Source organism: Arvicola amphibius, chromosome 2 (genome assembly GCF_903992535.2).
Source record: "Arvicola amphibius chromosome 2, mArvAmp1.2, whole genome shotgun sequence".
Taxonomy (NCBI): domain Eukaryota; kingdom Metazoa; phylum Chordata; class Mammalia; order Rodentia; family Cricetidae; genus Arvicola; species Arvicola amphibius.
The window spans coordinates 70,856,192-70,878,713 of NC_052048.2; the positions used below are offsets into that span (position 1 = coordinate 70,856,192).

The following is a 22,522-nucleotide window of genomic DNA, read 5'->3' on the forward strand; positions in this document are numbered from 1 at the left end:
GGAAAAGAGTCTCCATGAGGGATTGACTACCTTCGGTTTTCCTGTGGGTATGTCTATGGGAAATTATCTTAAATTAATTGATATGGAATGGCCAGCCCATTCATTGTGGGCAGTATTATTCCCTACCTGTACTGCATGAGAGTGGTAAACTTATGCTAAACACAAGCAAGCAAGTCAGCATGTGTTTACCCATTTACCTCTGCTTTTGATCGTTGATTGTGACTAGTTTGATGCATTCCTGCCTTGACTTCCCCACAATGATCAACTGTAACCTGCTATCTGAAATAAGTCTCTTTGTTGGTTTTGTCGGGGAATCTTACATAGCAACAGAAATAAAACAGAAAGTTTTGCAAGTGAGGGCTTGTGATGAGACAGGTAGAATTACTAGCCTCATAATGAACCCAGGAAGTTACAAAGATCTCCATATGTACTTGTGAAGATGCCTAACGAACAGACTGAAAGAACACAGAGGCACGCACCACTGTAATCGCAACTTATCTCTCTATGAACATAACTAGGCTGGAGGAGGCTAGAAAATCCTGATGATGATGACGTCATCCTGAGTTTCAATGAACTTCATCAGTGCTGTTTCAGGATTTGGCAAGCTGCCAGCAAGTGGGCATTTTTTCCAAAGAACTTTATGACCGGGCATGTTCAGCACCACTTTATCTAGATGGATCCAATGGGGAGGAGGTCATGGCAAACTTCATCCTTGATTATAAGGTGCTGAAGTTGTTCTTGAAAATTCTAATTGAACAGGTTCTTCCCACAGGTGTGTGGGACACACACCCAGCAGCTCACACAGCACTTGCAACAACTTTACCGACTCTGGCAAGAGGCTCTGAGTCCTGAGAGAGGCAATTCTCTCACTGATAATGAGAAGCAGGCTGCCATCAGGACAGGTGGCTGCAGCTGTGGAGATGGTTCAGACAGAGGGTGCTGGGCTTGTGCTTGGGTACTTTTCGCTTCTTGTATGTTCTCCCTTTCATGAAGAAACTAAATTCATATGACAGCCTGTGGAAGAGCCTTGTCAGAGAGCAGGGCAGTCTAGAGATCTCTAGATCTAACAGGTAATCAAAAAGCCAAGTTCTCAACAATGGAAGCAAGACAAGGCAGATGGGAAAACCAGCTACCACAGGCTTGGTGTCTGTAATGTGCCTGGTTCTCTCCTGTATACTTCAACTCTCACCAAAACTCTATAAAATAAGTATAAATATTTCCTAGTGTTCCTTTGAGAAATGTTAAGTCATCGAGAGGGTACATAGTTGTAATTAATGAGGTCCATGGTATTTAAGTGCTCGACTAGCTCATAGCATGGTACTCTTAATCCCAGGGATGTGAGTTGGTGCCCCATGTTAGTCACAATTAACAAGGTCCACAGTAGCCTGGAATAAAGGATAACAAATATTTATCTGGGAAAAAACTCAGAATAAGGGTAGAGAGTCATGGTCATCTATGAGAGCTGGAAGCTATGAACACAACTCCGAACACCACCAAGAGGACAAGCATGCTTTTTGTCTGTGCTTACCTGTCCACACGGAGTACTTCAGACCACACCCTAATGGGCTGGAACCCAAAGGCTATTGGCTGAATGAATTCCCACAACAGGGGTAGACAACTCTGAAAAAAAAAGCATTAAAATCCAGACTATCCTCTTTTCAGAAAATATACAGTGTTCTCAATAAATAGGGGAAGATTTGAAATTTCTTTCTTTCTTTTTTGTATACTTTTCCTCTTACACTTTAGCTCCTGTCTTCAGTTCTAGAATCTTCATTCAAGTTTCAAATCTCTCACCTTCTTCCTTAGCTTGTCCTGTTTTTTATTCCTTAGATGCTTGGTTTTAGACAGTATATTAAAGTAGCTATTCATGGGTTTGGCTGATTAAAGGACACAACATGTCACCATCCCTAGAGAATTTGTTTGCTGATGGTTGAGCCTTACCATTGTAAAGGCCACTCTGCACACATCTCATTGTTTAGAATTGGTAAGAGGGGATTGTTGACAATTAGAGAGCTGTGTAATGGCGAATGGGAAGGTAGCCTCTAATGCTGGCTTTTGGTGACTAGTTACTTTCTAGTTTTGTTCCCCCTGAATGACTCCCAGTAAGAGGTAGGAAGCTCTTCACCAAGTCTCAGCTCACACACCACACACAATCCTAACACCTCCTGGAAAACTTCCTGTGAACTGCCTACATATCAGTAGAAAGTATTCATCCACCACCCTGTCAGAGAGAAATTATTTCAGAACTCAAAAGTTTCCCAACTTATTCTTTTCTTCAAATATGTGTCCAAATTTTTCTAAGGGTGAGAGAAGCAAGGCTTTGGGCGGGGGGAAAAGGGGGATGGGTGTCTTATCTCAGTCTTTGTGAATAGAACCAAGCTTTCCTTAATTTTCTTCCCCTGAGGCCTGCCTCTTTGCCACCTTTCTTCCTGCCATTCCTTTGTGCATCTCATTATTACCTTGAACAAGAAAAAGCTTTGGCTCCTGCTGATAACACCGTGCGGTCCAACCCTAGTGGTACAAATGCTGCTGCATGCCACGACAGGAAAATGAACAGGCACTGTCAGGGAGCCAGGTTGGCAGAGCCTGCTGGAGCATGCCTGTGGAGTCAACAATCAGACAGCAGGCACCTTTCTGTAGACAGAGCCTGACAAATACAGACAGCCCACTCTGTTCATGTTGATAGGCTGCGGACACAGCCACATAGTTGAGGAAACTACTTCCCAACTCCTCTCTGTGTTGGAGTCAAACATTTGTATTGGTAAATTTCAGGTTTGACACAAAAGGTATTTTAGAATTATATTAATGGCATTTTGTGTATTAGTTTCTTCTTAAGGGAGTCTTCTGGCAGGAAAGTCAATATAAAAAATACACTTACTCATAGACACACTAACCCTTACACATATACTCAAACACATGTATTTAACATGCATACTCACACAGACTCACAAGTCACACATATACATACTTTCAAGCAATATACAAACTCACAACAGTATATATAAATGTACATATACATCATACACCTTCATTTCTAATGACTATAGTTTTTCCTTTTATATTCCACACTAACTGAGCTCATACATATGAATGTATACTTTGTTCATACAAAACACCACAAAATTGAAGATCAATGACATTAATTAACATCAAGGAGCACAACCAATGTTCTGTTAAAAAGATTTAGTCTCATAAAAATGTGAACTGGCTGTATTAGAACATTCTACCCTTTCTCTTTGAGCAAAAAGTACCCATTTTAATAGTTCCCTTGAATGAATGCCTTGGCATTAACTTTGTAGCAGTTTAATTCTTAGGTTTGACTCTCAAAATTATAGAGAACTAAGATTTGTAAAAGTCATTAATCCCACAATAGTCAAGATTTTGTTTGTCTTTCCTTCTTCCTCCTCCTATCAAAAAACAAAACCAAACAAACAAAACTCTAGGATCCAGAATTTGTTTTCTTTGGCGATATTCATCCTGTAACTGGTTTTGAATACGAACTTCAAAATAAGCTTTGTGGTTCATATGTTTTTTGATTGCCATTGATTTTGCTTTGTTAAATAACAAAATTACATTTTTTTTCTGAAATATTAAAGGTTGCAAAAATCCAAAAGAGAATGTCATACAACTGTGGCAAACACTTGTTTTCTGGTGCTTACAAACCATGCTTGGCAATTAGTACTGCAGACGTAGCACACAACAGGTTATCTTCACTAAGCCACCTGCAGAACACACTGGCCTTATTAGCGACGAAACCCCTGCTCTTTTCTATTCTGAACAGGATTCCTCAGCTTCCTCCAGCAGTTGTTTCTCTTCAAAATATTTTAAGATAAATATGCACAATGGAACAATTCCCTGAATGGACATGTTGACCTAGCCGCTTTTCCTTGAGTATATGCTGGGTGCATTATCTTGGCAGAAATTCAAAATTGAATCCCATGTGTCTTCTGTCTTCAAAGAATTCACCACCTTCCTTGATGTATGTGAGGTGGATGTTATTCCAAGCACACTGGCCTCTGGTGTAAGGATGAAGAGGGTACAAGTAGAAGTTATGCCAAAGATCCAAGAATCCATGAAGACACCAAGAATTATCTTTTGACCCAAAGGTTCTTGTCGAGTTGGACAGATGCAGCTCCTTTTCAAACACATTTCTGTCACTTAGATTAGCAAAATACAAATATATTTGAAGACAGTCTGACCTCAGTGGCTTTTCCACACATATGCCATCAATCAGTATAATGCTATTATGAGCAAATTCTGACTAGTTTTTAAATAATGGGCATTAGTAGTTGGAGGAAGGTTGAGAATATCTGAGCAAACTATCTTAACATTTTTAAAAACTTAAATCCAGAGTGGTGGTCTGCACCTCTAATCCTAGCAATGAGAAGCAGAGGCAGGTGGATCTCTGTGAGTATAAGGCCAGCCTGGTCTACAGAGAGAGTAACAGCACAGCCAATTTCAAAAAAAATTTGAAAGTAAGTTACTTAGTAAGTGAGAAGGTAGAAAAAGTATTAATCATATTATTTTTTAATGATCTAATAAATTATCTGATTTTGTTGATTAAAAACATTTTTGTCATAACAGCATTTTAAGCTGCTTTCCTTAAAATGATCAAAGCTTTTTCTAATAATAGTATGCTTCTTTGTTCTTCCTGTATTTAATACATTAGATGCAACTTCCCAGTTTGTGAAATAATTAGAATTATTGTTTTTAAAACCTCTGATAGCAATATAATTTATTGGATCATAAATGGATTTTTAAAGATTTTTTGTAAAAGAATTAGTTCCAGAGAGATTATCAACATAATTAGCAGCCTTTATTGCTTTGCAGTCTGTTGCAAAATACCATCTTTTCCAACAGCACAGAAAAGCAACAGCTAGCCTGTTCTTACACTACTATATCAGTTCCAGAAGTATGTCAGTATGAACACATGTTTTGCACAGGAAACCCCTCCCATTCACTCCCTTTTGGGGGTCAGGGCAGTGTATGATTATCTCAAGGAATTCATCTGCAGGAAAGGAAGCTTATGGCAGTCAGCTTTTTGTATTCAAAATACCCTATGTTTTCATGCACATCAGCCTTTCCTAGGCTGTCTGCTCTGGTGAGTTCACAGATGCAGTCTGGATCCCAGGAAGGGATGGTTACCAGGACATCCTTCATAAAAATAAAATCATCCTCCATCTACATTCTCACAATTTCACTTTGCTGTTTCACTCAAGAAAATATCAGCATTTTATTACAAAAGTTTGCTTTTGTAAGTTTAAGAGAGCTGACTACTAGCCAGCATTTACAGATACCTTTATGATTGTTCCATTCTAACATATACATGAAATTAAAGAACAATAGAATGTAGAAATAAAAACCCCAGGGCAGGCAGGATGACTCAGCAGGAAAAGCACTCTCTGTTCCACAAGTCTAGTGACCTGAGTTTGATCCTTAGGACCCTTGTAAAGGTGAAGCAGAGAATGACTCCACAGAGTTGTCATAAACATGTTGAGTCTTGATTTCTCTCTCAGACACATAATAATAATAAATTTAATGAACTAAAAAAGAAACAATGATTTGAATGGGGTAATATAATATGAGATTGAAATTAACGTTTATTTGTGTATAGCAGATTATGTTGACTGAGGTTTCCCTCCCACCTGGTCCTGAAGCCGTTCAGCACCAAGGAAATACACAGACGTCTACATTAGTTATAAATGGGTTGGCCCATTAGCTTAGGCTTCTTATTAACTTACATCTTAAATTGGCCCTTATTCTTGTCTATGTTAGCCAATGGCTTGGTACCTATTTTGGGAAGGCAGTCACATTTTACTTCTTCTGAGGCTGGGTCATGACTTCAGACTGCATTTCCCTCTTCCCAGCATTCTCATTGCTCCACCTCTACTTCCTGCCTGGTCACCCCACCTATACTTCCTGCCTGGCTACTGGCCAATCAGCATTTATTTAAAATACAAGTGACAGGGTACAGACCATTATCCCACTGCAAGATTATACCCAACAGTTTCTAACTAGTCTCTTAAGTAATACAAATCTAACTCTAAGTGCTTATTCTTTATTAAAATGTTTTATTAATATTTTTCATACAATATGTTTTGATTATGTTTCCTTCATCCCTCCCTAGCTCTCCTACTTTCCTTCCACCAACTTCATGTACTCCCTCTTTTTCTTACTAGGAAAAGGACAAAAATAAAAACAAAAAACAAATACGACAAAAGCAAATGAAACAAACAGTCCACTTCCTTTAGAAGTTTAAAAGAAGGAGTCCATTTTGTGTAGGTCAACTACTATTAATCTTGGGGCCTACCCTGGAATGTGGTTAAAATACCCAATGAGACTCCCTTGGAATAAACTGATTTTCCCTTTGCCAGCAGGTGTAAATAGCAAATAACTTCTTGATTTCTGGGGACCCCATGTCAATTTCCTCTTTACAATACTAGAACCCTGACTGACTTAAACTTGTGGTCTTACATGTGGTGCTTCCACAGGCTCTATGTGTTATTCTGTGCTGAGTGCTTTGTTTAAAGTAAGTAAGAGAACTCTCCAATGAAGCCTAGGGTTTGTCAGATACTCTATTCAATTCTCCTGTAGGAACTTAGAAATCAAAAGTAGCCATTGAAATTTTATAAATAGCTAATAATTCAACCCTTCTTCTAGTCATTGAATTTGGTTGCTATAATTTTATAAGATTAGCCAATTATTTAAGACAATAGACAAGCTAGTTCTATTAAAAACATATGCTCATGGGTATGTCTCTCTGTGTGTTTGTGTGTATGTGCCTCTTAGTCTGCTCAGTGTTAAAACAGTATTATAAATCGGGTTGCTTATTAACAATAGAAATATCTTTCTCATAGTGTTAGAGGCTGAAATCAAAGATGCAGGTGCCTTGAGAGAGTTGCCCACTTAGACAATTGGATTCACTATAGTTCCACACAGTGGAAAGGGAGAGGGATCTCTCTGGCATATCTCTTAGAAGGGGGAGGGAAGTAACACTATCACCAGGACTCAGCCCTCAGTACTTGTTTGCCTCCTAAAGTCCTTATTTCTTAATGTTAGAATATAGACAATGTGATGACTTCATCCACGCCTGGAAGTACAAGCCTATAATCTCAGTTCTTAGGAGACTAAGGCAGGAAGATTCTGAATTCTAGATCTACCTTGGCTGCAGTGTTGAGTTCAAGATCATCAGGAACAACATAGTGAAATCTTTTATGAAAATTGAGAATTGAAAATAGGAGCATTTGTAGATTTAGGGGAGAAATGAGCTCTTGCTGAGTAATGGATAATGCCCTCGGTTCAATCTTCAGTACCACAAATAAATCAAAATTAAAAAATATAAAATATCCTTAAACTATATCTGCTTTCTAAGTATCTACCTAACCTTATTTATTTATTTTTTATGTATGTATGTGTGTGTGCACGCATGCATGTGCATACATGTGTCAAGGTAAACTTGTGTGGATCTAAGCACAGTTTGGAGCAGTCAGTTCTCTCCTTCCATCTTGTGGGTTTCAGATATTGAACTAAGGTCACCAGGCTTGGTGGCAAGTAATTTATCTAGACTGAGACATCTCACAGACCCTACTTAGTTTTAAATGTAAATTAGACTGTAAGAATAATGAAGTGCTTAAATTTATGCTTGAAATTTCAATACATTGAGGTAAGAGCATTCAGTTACTATAGTTACAGTTGTACATGTGCCTGAGTATAATTTTCAGCTTAACATTACTTTTATTTTTCTTTAGAACACTGAAGTTTTGAGAATTTCCTTAGAATTGTGCTTTTAAAAATACCCAAAATACATAATTACAATCTAGTATTGGACAGGGAAGTGAAACAGGGCCCACTTGTTCTACTGTGAAAGTATGCGCTTCTCTATAGAAATAGCTGAATTCCTGCTTGCTCTCCTACTGTGGTCCTTGAAATGAGAACAGTGCTTGCCTTGACTGTAATCTGATAAAACACCACAGGCTGAACTGTATTTAATTCAAGGAAATTCTGTGATCATTTCCCATGTATTCACCTTCTCTGTGACTATACCTTCCACATAATATGAATTTAGAAGATGAATCAACTGACTTGGCTTGCCCTACATTGATTTTTACATCATTCTTTAATAAGAACATGGTCAACTATTCATGCATCTATAACTTCAGCTCTTTTAAGGTATACCCTTATTTTCAATTTATGTGGACATATATATTTCTGAGTGCATATATTTATACCATGAGTGTGCAGCTGTCTGGAAAAGGCCAGAAGAGGATGTTGAATTCCCAGGACTTGGAGTTACTGATGGTTGTGAGCCACTTAATGTAGATGTTCTGAGTTGAATCAGGATTCACTTCAAGGGCAACAAGGACTCTTAACAGCCAAGTCTTCAGCCTCTGTCATGACAGCTCTTAAGAAGACCCTTCCTGGGCAATAAGTTTTAGTCTTTGAAACAAAAAAAGCGATTACTTTCTCATCAGTAGGTCTTAAACTATGGAGTTCCCCACACCGGCCCCATTAGCATTCCCTGTGAATTTCCTTGAAACTTACTTTCCTAGGTCTCATCCCAAAGCAACTATCCTAGTTTGAATTTCTCTTCCTGTGATACACACTTAGTCATACACACCTTGGAGAGAAAAGAATTTATACAAATCCTGATCCCAGTCTATCCTTATGGGAAATCAGGGCAGGAGTCCAAGGTAGGAACCTTGAGGCAGGAACCCAAACAAAATCCATGAAAAAAGTTGCATACTTGCTTGCTGTGGCTTGATCTGACTGCATTCTTTTATAATTCAAGACCACGTGCCCAGGGGTTGTACTGCAAAAAGTGTACTGGGTCCTCCCACATCAACCATCAATCAAGAAAAGTGCTCACTGGCCATTCTATTGGAGACAATTCCTTCTTTGAGGCTCTCTTTACCAACATTGTCAAATTAACAAAAACTGAGTAGTACTCCTACTGAGTCAGAAACTCCCGAAGTCTTGTCAAAGGATCGGCTTAATAAACCCTCTGGCTGGTGTTCAGGTATTACAACTACTGTTGTAATTATAAGAGATGCCCTTTAAATACAATTGCTTATTATCAGTTATGTAGTTGGATCTGCAAGGTGAACTGTTGAAGTTGTTTTAGATTAGTTATTAGACTGCGAATAGTACAAGGTCATATAAATGTGTGTGTGCCCTCTCCACAGAAAATCACATCTTGGAGGATGTGAACAAATGTGTGATTGCCCTCCAAGAGGGGGACGTGGACACTCTGGACCGAACAGCTGGGGCCATACGAGGCCGGGCAGCCCGGGTCATTCACATCATCAATGCAGAGATGGAGAACTACGAAGCTGGGGTATATACTGAGAAGGTGCTAGAAGCCACAAAATTACTTTCAGAAACAGGTAAGAATGGCTAGTATCCCTGCCCCAAATGTCAATGCTGTGATTGATTTTTATATCTGAACAGAGTAGTTGCATTTTATTCTACAATCTTTGATGGTTCTAATTTTTATGGATCATAAGAGGTATAAAAATATGAATGTTCTTCTTACTGGAGTTTGAATTTGAATAACAGGACAAAAACAATTCTATTACTTTCCATGTATATATACCACTTTGTCATTTTCAAGTGAAATATTGTTTGATTCTTCCAAGTGTTTTATGAAATAAGCAGAGAAATTTTGACTTTTTTCCATATTACAGCTGAGAAGTAGATGCTTGAACCAGATAAGAGAGAGGAATGTGGTCACAAAGCTAGAGAAAGGTTATATCTGATAGGAGGTTGGTGTAAGTGTGATATGAATTTCTAAAACATATCGTCATTAATTTCTTAAGAGAATTGAACCTGATGCACTTGAGCTAACCAATGGGAATCATAGAAGTGCTAAACAGAAGTTCTTTAAACACAGTTCCTAATGTTGTGATGACGTTCAACCATAATATTCTCATTGCTACTTCATAACTGTACTTTTGCTACTGTTATGAATGGTAATGTAAATATCTGATACCAGGATAGCTGGTATGTGACCCTCAAAGGCTCGTGAGCACAGGCTGAGGACCACTGCTCTGGGAAACTGGATGTGACACTCTCAGAGAGACCAGTCAGTGCTGCGGAGAGGGTTAGACTTGGCATGTCTACCCAGGTTTGAATGCTCTCATTCAGGTCATGTTCTATCCACTGGGGTCTTGCTGCTTGCATAATGTGGCATGTGCAACTGAGTCCTAGAAACCTGGTTGGGAGTGGCAGGAATTGAGATATTATATACAGTATGAATGAGGAGGCACGTTAGTTTCTTTTGTTGAAGTGTCTCAATAGGGGGTCATGATCATGTAATCATCCCTGATTGAAGTTGCAGTTGGTATTTTTCAAATGTGCTGTTTCTGTCTAAAGGTCAACCATTTATCTACATCCACACTCAGAACAGGGAAAGGTCTTGCCTTTACCCTGAGCTTAACTTTAGAGGGTCTCACTCTTCCCAATGGTGACCTGGTCATGCTGGTGTCAGTAACCCACATTCACTCTGTACTTCATCCACTCTCCACAGGAAGGAACAGTTGACTTCTAGGGTCTTCTAGCTCTCTGGTGCACTGTGATGGGAAATGACATTCTACCTTTGAGTTAGAAAACTCTCTATAACTTTGAAGAATATATCAATGAATATTTTTTGTGTGTAATGATATTTGTTATTAGTTAATATGAGACACTTAACTATCTCATCTCTTGTGTCTCTGTTTGTGTGTTGAGGTGTTATCCAAGAAATGAGAGAAAATGAGAGGAGAGAAAGAGAGAAATCTTTGTTTTGTATGATGCTGAGAATGAGTACTGAATTGGGTCATCTGTATCCACACAATAACTTTCTCTTCCAACCCCAAAGAGAGTCCTACCAGGGAGTTTGCATAACAACTATGGATACAAGTGGGTCCTTAAAATATATATTTCTGAAGGGTGACACAGTACTGTGTTCAAAAGTGGTGAATGATATCAGTAGAAATCTCTTTTCTTTTACATAGAAAAGATTATTAAAAAAACTTTGTTAGCCTGGAAGTATCAAGAAAAAACAAACAAATAAAAAACCCCAAACAACTCCTATATACAAATCTTGATCATTTTCTCTGAAACATTAGGAGAAATGAAAGACTATAATATCATATTATGAAGTGTACATCTAAATATTGCTCTTGTGAACTTAACAACTTAAAAAATAAAGATTATAGTGAGATATATCTATACTTTAACTGCTTCCAGTTGTCATTTCTTTACTTCAAAAAGAATTGTCTCTTGCATGCAATAGAGCAGTAAAAACCAAGCTGGATATACAGTGTTTTTCATTTAAAGAAAATAGAAACATAGGCAGGAGAGATAATAAGGCAATTCATAGCACTTGATGCTCTTCCAGAAGACACCATTGTAGTTATCAGCATCCACATTCATGTCCTGTGGATCACAGCAACTCCAGGTCTAGATGTTCTGCTGACATCCTCTTCTGATCTCCACAAGCACTCTCTCTCTCTCTCTCTCTCTCTCTCTCTCTCTCTCTCTCTCACACACACACACACACACACACACACACACACACACACACACACACACACACAAACACATCCCACAAGGCATTAGAATCAGACATTTTACTTAAAAGAAAAATCAACAGATTTTCTGGGCTGCTGTTGAGATACAGTGCTTACTTACTCATTGTCAAACCATTTACAATTCTCAGTTTAGCCTTTCCATGCATTAACTGAACAAAGGACCTACTGTCTTTGTTACTTTTACTGTTGCTGTTATAAAAAATACAGCAAAAGCTATTTAATGGAGAAAGGGTTTATTTTTGCTCACAGTTTGAGGATACGGTCCATTATAGTGGATGCAGTCAGGGTGATGGGGGATTGGGGCAGCTGACCACATCAAATTTACAGTGGGAAGTCAGAGGGTAATGAGTGCTAGTGCTGGGCTTACTTTCTCTTTTTGATACAGTCAAGGACCCTGTTCAGATAACCATACCAACCACATGTAAAATGTGTCTTTCCTCAACAAGTTATCCAGAATCCCCATACGCATGTGCAGGGGTTCCAGTTTCTCTGGTGACCAGTCTCCCTGGTGATTCTCAGTTCCCCCAAGTTGACAGTTAAGTACAACCATCATACCTTTCTTTTTAAAGAAACTGATGTCCAGTACCTCACTGAATAGAGTGGGTGAGCAAGACACATATGATTCCATTTGATATTTGAGGTTTTTTTTAACTTCATTCATTATGATCTTTCCTAATTACATCCATTTACTTGCAAAGTTCATGATGTCATTTTTCTTCAAGAATATGATTCCTGAGTGTATATGTACCACATTTCCATTGTCCATTCATTGGCTGAGGGACATTTAGGTTGTTTCCATTGCCTAGATATTGTAAATAGAATAGAAGTGAACATGTCTGAGCAGGTACATATAGCATAGGATGTCAAGTCCTTTCAGTGTATACCAAGGAGTGGTACAGCTGGATCATATAATTTATTTTTAACTTTTTTTAACATATGATTTATTTTTAACTTTTTTGGGGGATATCTCCATAGTGATTTCCATAATGATTATATCAGTCTCCAATTCCAACAACAGGGAATAAGGGTTCCATTTCCCCCCATACCCACCCACAATTTAATGTACCTTGTTTGTTGAACTTTGCATTCTGATTTGGGTTAGCTGAAATCTCAAAGTTATTTGATTAGCATCTACCTAATTGTTAGGGACTGTGGGCCTCCTCCCCACTCCCCCATCTACTCCTCAGAGAGTGGCAAGTGTCCCATGAGGCACCCACAAAGTCTAGTACATCACTTCGAGACTGGACCACAGCCCTCCCCATTATATCTGTGCAAGAGGAGCAAGGTATCCCTTCAAAGAAAATGGGTTCCAAAAAGCCAGTTCAAGCATGAGGTTAAATCCTGGTCCCACTGCCAGTGGCCCCGCAGACTGCTCCATCCATACAACTTTAACCCACATTCAGAGGGCCTAGTTTGGTCCTATGCTGGTTCTCCCACTGTCAGTCTGGAGTCCGTGAGTTCCCATTAGCTCAGGTAAAATGTTTCAGTGGGTGTCCCCATCATGGTCAACCCTTTGCTCATATTATTGCTCCTCCCTGTCTTCGGCTGGATTGTGGGAGCTCAGTTCAATGATTAACTGTGGATGTCTGCATCTACTTCTATCAGTTACTGGATGAAGGTTTTACGATGACAAGGTTATAATCAATCTGACTACAGGACAAAGCTAGTTCAGGCACCCATTGCACTATTATTTAGGGTTAACTGGGGTCATCCTTGTGAATTTCTGAGAATTTCCCTAGATCCAGGTTTTTTGCTAGCTCCATAATTGCTCCCTCAATCAAAATATCTCTTTCCTTGCTCTCCCTTTCTAGCCCTCCCTCATCTTGACCATCCCATTCCCTCATGTTCTCCTCCTCCTCCTCTTCTCCACGCCTACCCTTCAACCCTCCCTCCTCCCCCCACTCCCACAGTCCCAATTTTCTCAGGAGATCTTGTCTATTTCCCCTTCGAGGGGGATCCATGTATATTTCTCTTAAGAGTTCTCCTTGTTACCTAGCTTTTCTGGGAATATGGACTATAGGCTGCTTATTCTTTGCTTTAGATCTAATATCCATTTATAAGTGAGTTAATACTATGCTTGACTTTCTGGGTCTGGACTACCTCACTTAGGATGTTTTTTTTTTCTTTTCTAGTTCCATCTATTTGCATGTAAATTTCAAAAGTGTCATTGTTTTTATACTGCTGAGTATTACTTTATTGTGTAAATGTACACATTTTCTTTATCTATTTTTCAGTTGAGGGGCATCTAGGTTGTTTCCAGATTCTGGCTATTACAAATAGTGCTGCTATAAACATAGTTGAGAAAATATCCTTGTAGTATGGTTGAGTATCCTTTAGGTATATGCCCAAGAGTGGTATTGCTGGGTCCTGAGGGAGGTTGATTTCCAATTTTCTGGGAAACCATCATAATCCATTCAGTCAGTCCACGTATTTTGATTAGAGAATTGAGCTCATTGATATGTAAGTCTTTATTGGAATGTGTGTTTTAATTACAGACATTATATTGTTGATATTTGGTGTTGTCACTAAAGGTGGGACTTTGTGTTTTAATAATTGAGGCTTTCTATTTCTTTCAACAGTCACTCTGCTATGTTTATATTTCTCTTTAGCCCAAAATATTGTTTGTTCCTTTTTCTTTGGGTTTTGTTTGTCAGATACAATCCTTTAGGTTGTTTATACTGTAGAAAGTGTTTTATTCTCCTTCACTTATGGCAGACAGTTTTGCAAGGTATGCTAGTCTAGACTGACCTTTATAGCTCTTTAGGACTTGGAATGCATTGCTCCAGATGTTTCTGATTTTCAGTGTTTCCACTGTAAAATAATCTGTTATTCTGGTGGGTTTTCTTTATGTGTGACATGTATTTTGTCTCTTGAAACTTTTGTTATACTTTCTTTCTTATGTATATGTAGAGTTTTAGCCATGGTATGCCTCAGGGATTTTCTTTTCTGGTCTGGTCTATTTGATGTTCTGTGTGTTTCTAATTATATGGGTAGATATGTCTTTCTTTAGTTTAGGAAAGTTTTCTTCTATGGTGCTGCTGAATAGTTGGTCTCTGCCAGTGACTTGGAATAATTTTCCCTCTTCTTTGCCTATAATTTGGATCTTTGCTTTTCCTGGTTTTGCACATTTCCAGTATGTTTATTTTCTGATTTAAAAAACTTTCATTATCCTTTGTTTATTTAGTGCTGATCTCCTATTTCATGTGTCTGTCCTGATAGTGTGCCTTCTGCTTGATTCATTCCACTTCTAAGGTTCTCCTTTGAGTTTTCTAGGTGAGTAAATAGGTTCTCATATTTCATCTTCACTTCAGCTTATGTATTCTTCCGTGCTTCCTCCTCTTTATTGAATTCCATTCTCCAGTTCTAGATTATCTTCGTTGTTTCCATGAGCTGAATACTTGTATTCTCTTGGCTATCACTCAAGTGTTTATTCTCCTTAAGCTTCTTTTCTTTAATCTCATTGAGCCATTTCTTTGTGTAGTTTTGAAACTTGAAATTCTTTGATGAAGATTATGAGTACTCTCTTAAATTGGTGTTTGGGAATTCATCTATGTACTTCTCACTGGGAAGTATTTCTACAGGACAGGTAAGATTTATAGAGATGATACTGACTTGATCATTCATATCGTTGGTATTCTTGAGGTGAGATCTGGAAATTTTTGGAAGTTATAAGTCCAATATGGAGAGAGCACACTGGGACTGAAGAAAGGATATGAAGTTGGGTTATGTCCAGAGGTATGAAAAGGCCTGGATTTAATGAAGTCAGGTAGATAGAAGGGACTCGACTGGTGTGCAGGTTGTGCCTCCTGATCCAAGCCTGAAGAGTGGGCATAAATAAAGCTGATCGGGAAGGTTGGTTGTGGTACAGAAGGGAAGTTATGGATTGAGGGATAAATAGAGATAATCCTGGCAGAATTCTGAAGGTAGGTTATAGTGCAGCCAGACAGTCATGACAGACCATGGTAAAGCACTGGACCTGGGGCCAAGCATAGATCTGTTGGGCTGGGGAGAAGGTGTGAATGGAAAGGGTCAAGGAGATGGTCTAAGCTAGACCCTGGAAAAGGGTGTCAGAGATCCGGCTGGGTGAGCACAATGAATAATGCACACAATGAGTATGTAGATGGTGGCAATCAGACTTTAAAAAGTTCCATGAGAGTCACATATGTTGTATTTTGATAATATCTACTACCCACATCTTCCCAGATTTCCCCCCACTTACCTACCCAACTTTGTGTCCAAAAAACAAGTAAATGAAAAGAGAAACCCATCAATTTATGCTGCCCAAATATTATTAGATATGTGGTCTTCCAATGGAACATGAAATACTTACCAGGGGCTACACTCTTAGAGAAAACTATCTCTCCCTCTTTCAGCAGCTAACACTTAGTAATAACTTCACAACTAGGGTTGGGACTTTGTGTCCATCTCCCCTGTTTGTGTTAAGTTTTGGTTTGGCTTGGGTTTGTACAATTTGTTATAACTGCTGTGAGCTCATGTATACATCTGTCCTACTGTGTTCAGAAAATAACATTCCTTATAGTTTCCACTCCCTCTGGCCCTTACATACTCTTTCTGTCCCCTTACCTTTTGGTGGATGTTTTGTTTAGATTTGTCCACTTTTCATTATGAACTCATTAGATAATGTCTTGAAGGCACATTTTATTTTGTGGGGAACATAGAAGGGCAGTAAGGTGACATTGAGGGGATGTTCAGTGATGAGAAGAAGAAATAAGGCAAATAGCGGGGAGAAAGTTGATATTGACAGGTGAAAGTAGGGAGAGTTTCTAAATTGGGGAGATGGCTATAAAGACAGTGCCACTTAAGATTTAAGAACTGAACTTCCATCCTCGGCACTCATGTTAAAAATTTGGATTCTCAGTAATACCACTTTTAGGTATATATCCAAAGAAGGTCAATCGTGCCACAAGGACATGTGCTCAATTATGTTCATAGCAGCATTGTTTGTCATAGGCAGAACCTGGAAGCAACCTAAATGACCCTCAACCGAAGAATGGATAAGGAAAATGTTGTACATTTACACAATGGAGTGTTACACAGCAGAGAAAAATAATGACATCTTGAATTTTGCAGTCAAACGGATGGAGCTAGAAAACATCATTTTGAGTGAGGTGACCCAGACCCAGAAAGACAATTATCACATGTGCTCACCCATAAGTAGTTTGTAAACATAACTCAAAGAAAACCAGCCTACAAGTCACAATCCCAAAGAACTTAGACAACAATGAGGACATGGGAAGTAGACATATACAAGATCTCCTGAGTAAATTTGGAACATGGGAGCCTTGTGGGAGGGTGAAAGGGAGGAGAAAGGCAGGGAGGAGAGCAGAGAAAATTGTAGTGCTCAATAAAAACCAATAAAAAGTTGTGTACAATAGTGCATATCCAGCCCAAAGGAAGTAGAGATAAGTGGATCATTGTGGCTTTGTGCCCAGCCAGCCTAGTGAAACTGGTGACCGTGGGACTTGCTAGCCAGCTAATATAGCCTAACTGGTAAGATTCAAGTTCAGTTAGAGACACTATTTCCCAAAACCAAAATGAACAGTAATTGAGGAAGACAACTGTTATCACCTCTGGCTTCCACACACACTGTACCAGCATATACATATACATACATACACACCTATGAGCGCGCGCTCTCTCTCTCCCTCCCTCCCTCCTCTCTCTCTCTCTCTCTCTCTCTCTCTCTCTCTCTCTCTCTCTCTCTCTCTCTCTCTCTCTCTCTCTCTCTCTCACACACACACACACACCAAGTTGTCAGGTGTAGATTTATACTTTGTTGTCTTGATACATCTGCCTGTTCTGGCTAGGATTTTGTGTGTTTTTGTTAGATTTGTGACTCTTAGTTAGAAGGCCACTTGCAGCAGATGCTCTTTTGGTCTGAACAAATAAATTTCTCTTTGGGATTGGTGGCAGAATCCTCTGTGCATCATAGGATGGTCAACAGAAACCCTGGCAGTAACCCTCTAGATGCTTGGAGCATCTCATCTCCGTACAATCCCAAATTCTGATAGCAAAAGTGCCTGTAGACATTGCCAGGTATCCTGGGGTGGGGCAAGGTTAGGCAAAGCAGTATTAATTATGAACCACTACCCCAAGGTAGAGAAATATTCCCTAACAGGGACAGATATGAGTGGGGTAAAATGAAATCTCTCACTGTAGACACAGGGTATGAACAATGTTGAGACTTGGGGTATGTGAGAGGGGTATTACTAATGGACAAAGTTTTCAGTTCTTGACAAAAACAGTTATAGATAGATGAAGTGTTCACAAGTATGGATGATTTCATATATGCATGTGAATGAATGCAGGGCCACTAGGGTGTAGGAAACCCCCACTGTGCTGCCTGACTGCCTTTTCTAAGTGCCTAGGACACTGAGGAGTTCCCCGCAAGTGGCAGAACCATCTGAAATTTATTTTCCATGAATTATTTCCCTTCCGCAGCATTGCCAGTGCTTTGGCTTAAGAGTAATGTCTGTGTTGTTATGAACACTGAGTTAAATTTAAGAAAATAATTTTGTGGATTACTAGTATGATAAAATTGTAGGGCTTCATTACATTGAAATTCACCTGTTTCTGATAAAACTAATCTAGGTTGATGAAAACACAATAAAATAGATCGGCAGCAGGCCCATTAAATACTTACATGGCCTATTTCCTGGGCCGTTCAATAAAACCTGAATTATAACAAATTGTCAACAGCTTGGTAGCGAGTACATGCTTGGCCAGACTCATCTCCTGGGTTCTCATTTTCAGAGGCAGGTTGCTGAAGGAGTTGCCGAGGCCAGAAATGCTCCAAAGATAGCAGATTTAGCTATAAGCAAAGCAGCCCCTTCCACACTGATCAGATTATATTAAAATGTTACTTTTGTGAGATTGACAGCTGGTTCAAGCTTATGAGAATGTGTAGGGAACATGTATGTGATAGGATCGAGATAGGTTTGGTAGTCTAGGAGATGTTTCTTGTTCAGAAGGGGTATGAGAGAGACAGACAGACAGAGACAGAAACAGAGACACAGAGGCACAGAGAGACAGAGACACAAAAAGACAGAGGTACCAAGAGACACACTGACAGAAACAGAGACAAATAGGGACAGAGGAAAGATTGACTGATTGAGACAATGTTTATTTTTTTAATTTTAGGTATCCATCCCAGGGCCATGTGCACAATGGCAAATGCTGTATGACTGATCTATTTTTGTTTCTCTAATACCCACAGACAGTGGATTATCATTCTATCTTATTAATCATATTGTATGAAGAATTAAAAATTCTATTATTTTTGAGAATATATGGGTTATAATGATAGCAGAATAAAATTTCATTTCTTATAACCTAAAGTTAAATAGTAGAAGGAGGAAATAGAACAAGAAAGGGCACGGGGAGAAGGGGGCAAGAGAAGGTAATGGGGGTGAATATGATCAAAATATATTATGGGAATGTATGAAAATGCTATGCTACCCAATATTATGTATTATTAATATGTGTTTAAACCTATAAAATTGTTAAGATTTTTGTCACAATATTGTATGCTTTGCACAGGAAATGTAAAAAGCCCAGCAAATAATACCCAAACTAGTGATAACATTGAAGGATCTATTCATTTGGACCAGTTAATTTAGTAGAATATATTTAGGGTGAGGCTCATAAAAACTCAAGCATCTGGCTGTTGCCTACTGACTTCAAGTGTAAACAAATTTGTTAAAGCCCCCAGGACTGATATTTTTTGTGTTTCCTATTTTATCAATTTGGTGTGGTCAATTTTGCTTAGCTTGTTGTAAGTTCAGTGTTGTTCATGCCTTCTGAGTGCAGTCCCCCTGAACAATCCTTGCTACATCTTCTTCTGTTTAAACCTTCTATCCCTTCTGGATGGGAGATTCATCATTCTCACAGCAAAACACATCCACACATCTCCCACTATTGTCCCTGCAATGTTCTGTGTTTCCTCCTCCTCATCAACATCTGCTTATTGAACATATCCTTTAATATCTAACTCTAGTCTCAGCTGGATAAAACAAAGAACATCATCAATGAGTACCCTCATATTAAGGATGTGCTCATCAGGGTACAGGGCACACTTAGACCACATTCAGTTCTGAAGGGCAGGTCCTTCCATGTGCACCTACTGCTTGTGATGGACTTATCACATAACTACTAGTATATATCTATATATCTATATAGTATATAACTATAGTATCTATAGTTCTACATAATGTATAAATGTAAATATATGTGAATGTAAGTATGCACACAAATGCATTCTATGTGTACATACATGTATATTATTAGGATGTTGAATTTTTTTGTGTGGAAGAGAATATAATCTATCAGAGCCTCTAGACTTGGAGCTCCAAATTTCCAGATGCAGATTTTGCTTCCTTTCACTTTCTATATAGCAATGGAGAGTAATCCTATTGGCTTTTTAGACACATTTAGTGGGATCATGTTTTATGATTGTACTGTATTGGGTGACTTGCCTTATCCCTGTATCTGGATTTTCAGTAGGAGAAAGCACAAAAACAAGTCAATTTCAGAATAGGTTGGCAGGGGTAGCTTATAGAAAAGGCAGAAATGCTAGGGAAGACCATTAAAGTATAAGTCAATTCTCCATAGGTGACCTTGAAATTAGGTTATGAAAGTAATGGATTTCAGCAGAAGCTTTTATAACTGAGATTGCTCAGCCTAGACATTCTAATATATTTCAAATGCATTTTAATGTAACCCTTACTATTGGTGTAAAGCATTTTATTCCCTCCTGAAAGGTCAAAATGCTGGTGATGTGAAGTAAATGTGTTACTTGAAGGTAACTTTAGTATTTGCAATGGTGAGAAGTCAGAAATATGGAAGTAAAAAGAAAGTTCAATCACTTGCTAATCCTTAATGGGGCATCATGTGGTTTGTGTTGGTACCATTTCCTTATAACAGATACTCTCAAGTTTTACATACTGCAGATATTTGATTGATGGGTGATTTTTGGCATGTAAAATGATATTTTGTGAACATATTTACATAAGAATGCATATATTACAGCACATTGATGTAGGCCAGAGGTCTACTCGCAGGAGTTGATTCTCTCTTTCCACCATGTGCATCCTGGGGTCTAACAGTTTCTGTCAGCCTGACACAAACCTAGACATGCCTGGGAAGACATAATGTCAATTGAGAAATTGCTTCCATCACTTTGGCCTGTAAGCATATTTGTGGGGGTATTTTCTTGATAGTTGATTGATGTTAAAGGGTTCAACCCATGTTACTATTCTTGGGCAGGTGAGCGAGCAAGGGGTATATAAAAAAGCTAGCTGAGCAAGCTAGGAGAAGCAAGTCAGTAAGAGATATTTTTCCATGGCTTCAACTTGAGCTGTTGCCTTGGATTACCTCGATGATGAACTATAAAATGGAAGGTAAAAATAAATTCCTTTGTCCTTAAGTTGCTTTTGGTCATAGTGTTTATCCTTGTAAGAGGAAATTAGACTAGAGTATAGGACTGAGTTGTCCAGTTTGGTGGCAATGACTTGCTAAGCCATCTCACTGGTCTGTTGTCTTTTAATCTGAAAAATTAATATTTATTACATTATCTTTCTTTTTTTTTTTGGTTTTTCGAGACAGGGTTTCTCTGCAGCTTTTTTAGAGCCTGTCCTGGAACTAGCTCTTGTAGACCAGGCTGGCCTCGAACTCACAGAGATCCACCTGCCTCTGCCTCCCAAGTGCTGGGATTAAAGGTGTGCGCCACCACCGCCCGGCTTATTACATTATCTTAAAGATAAATATTGGATTCATTTTGTATACATACTTAATTAATTTTATATGTATCTGTGTTTGTTTGAGTGTATGTATATGAGCTGTGTGTATGTAGAAACCTTCAATGGCCAGAAGTATACGATCCCCTGGAATGAGAGTTACAAATGGTCATGAGCTATCTTGTGGTTGCAGTGAGCTGATTCTGGATCTCCTGCAAGAATAATAAATGCTTTTTAACTATTTTGCCACCTCTCTAATCTTGGAATGTGGGATCACTAATACAGAGAGCAAACTTATTTATGGTACCACTAGCTCCCAGAATTCCATTCTTTCTTTCAGGACAGAAGGCTGAAAACAGGTGACTTCTGTCTTTAGAAAGAAAATCTATACTGTAGGTGAGAAACTCTGTAATTGTGAAGCCAAGAGCTTTCATAGCAGTCTGTTTACAGAAGCCCCCTTCTCTCCTTAGGAAAGGGTAAAATCTTTGACCTTCAGTTCAACAAATTCCCTCTAGGTAGGAAGATTATTAAGACTCTTCCTGGCAGAATTCTCTAGTTTAGCATTCAGCATCCCCTTTGTACTGTTTTTAAAAGTGTATCTCTTGGAAAAGTAGAGTACTATACCTCTGTCCAGGTTATAGAGGTATCTGGGGAGAATGCTGTCAAGTTATTCTTTGAGCCAGGTTACAGATAATTTTTTGCTTAGAAATACCTAACCTCCAAAACAGGAAAACATTTCTCTCTATACTGGTTTGGTCATTAACTCTAAGTTCTGCTATGATTCATAAACAACCAGCACAGAGGTAGAAGAGGTACCCAAGAAAATATAACTTAAGAAGGAAAAGTACAATACAATACACAAATATACCTCATAACAAGGTCCTGGACATGGGCATGGATATAGGTTAATGTGCACCAGGAAGGCACACACAGTTGTACATTTCTGTGCTATTCATTCAGAGCTGACTGTGAGCACTTTACTGGTACTTAGGAACTAAAGAAACACCAAAAGACAAAGTCTTAATCTAGATCTGCACAAACCACAGTGTAGACTCAGAACCCTGGAGTTACAGGTCATGCTGTTTTCACCAGTTCAAAAGGACCCATGACCAAGGTCGTTGGTGGTGGCCATGGAGTAGGAGAGGGGACTGAGAATGTTGTCAAGCACAAGATTTGGTAGCCAGGATGTATTTATTC

General features: G+C 38.8%; 1 protein-coding gene across 5 annotated transcripts in view; it reads left to right on the forward strand.

The window, feature by feature from the left end:
* Positions 1-22,522, forward strand: part of Ctnna2 (catenin alpha 2) — a 994,060-nt gene that overhangs the window by 881,078 nt on the left and 90,460 nt on the right. For all 5 annotated transcript variants that reach the window (XM_038318873.1, XM_038318875.1, XM_038318872.1 and 2 more), the window contains one exon: positions 9,183-9,383. In XM_038318873.1, the coding sequence (XP_038174801.1) occupies positions 9,183-9,383 (201 nt within the window). The remainder of the gene's footprint in view (positions 1-9,182; positions 9,384-22,522) is intronic.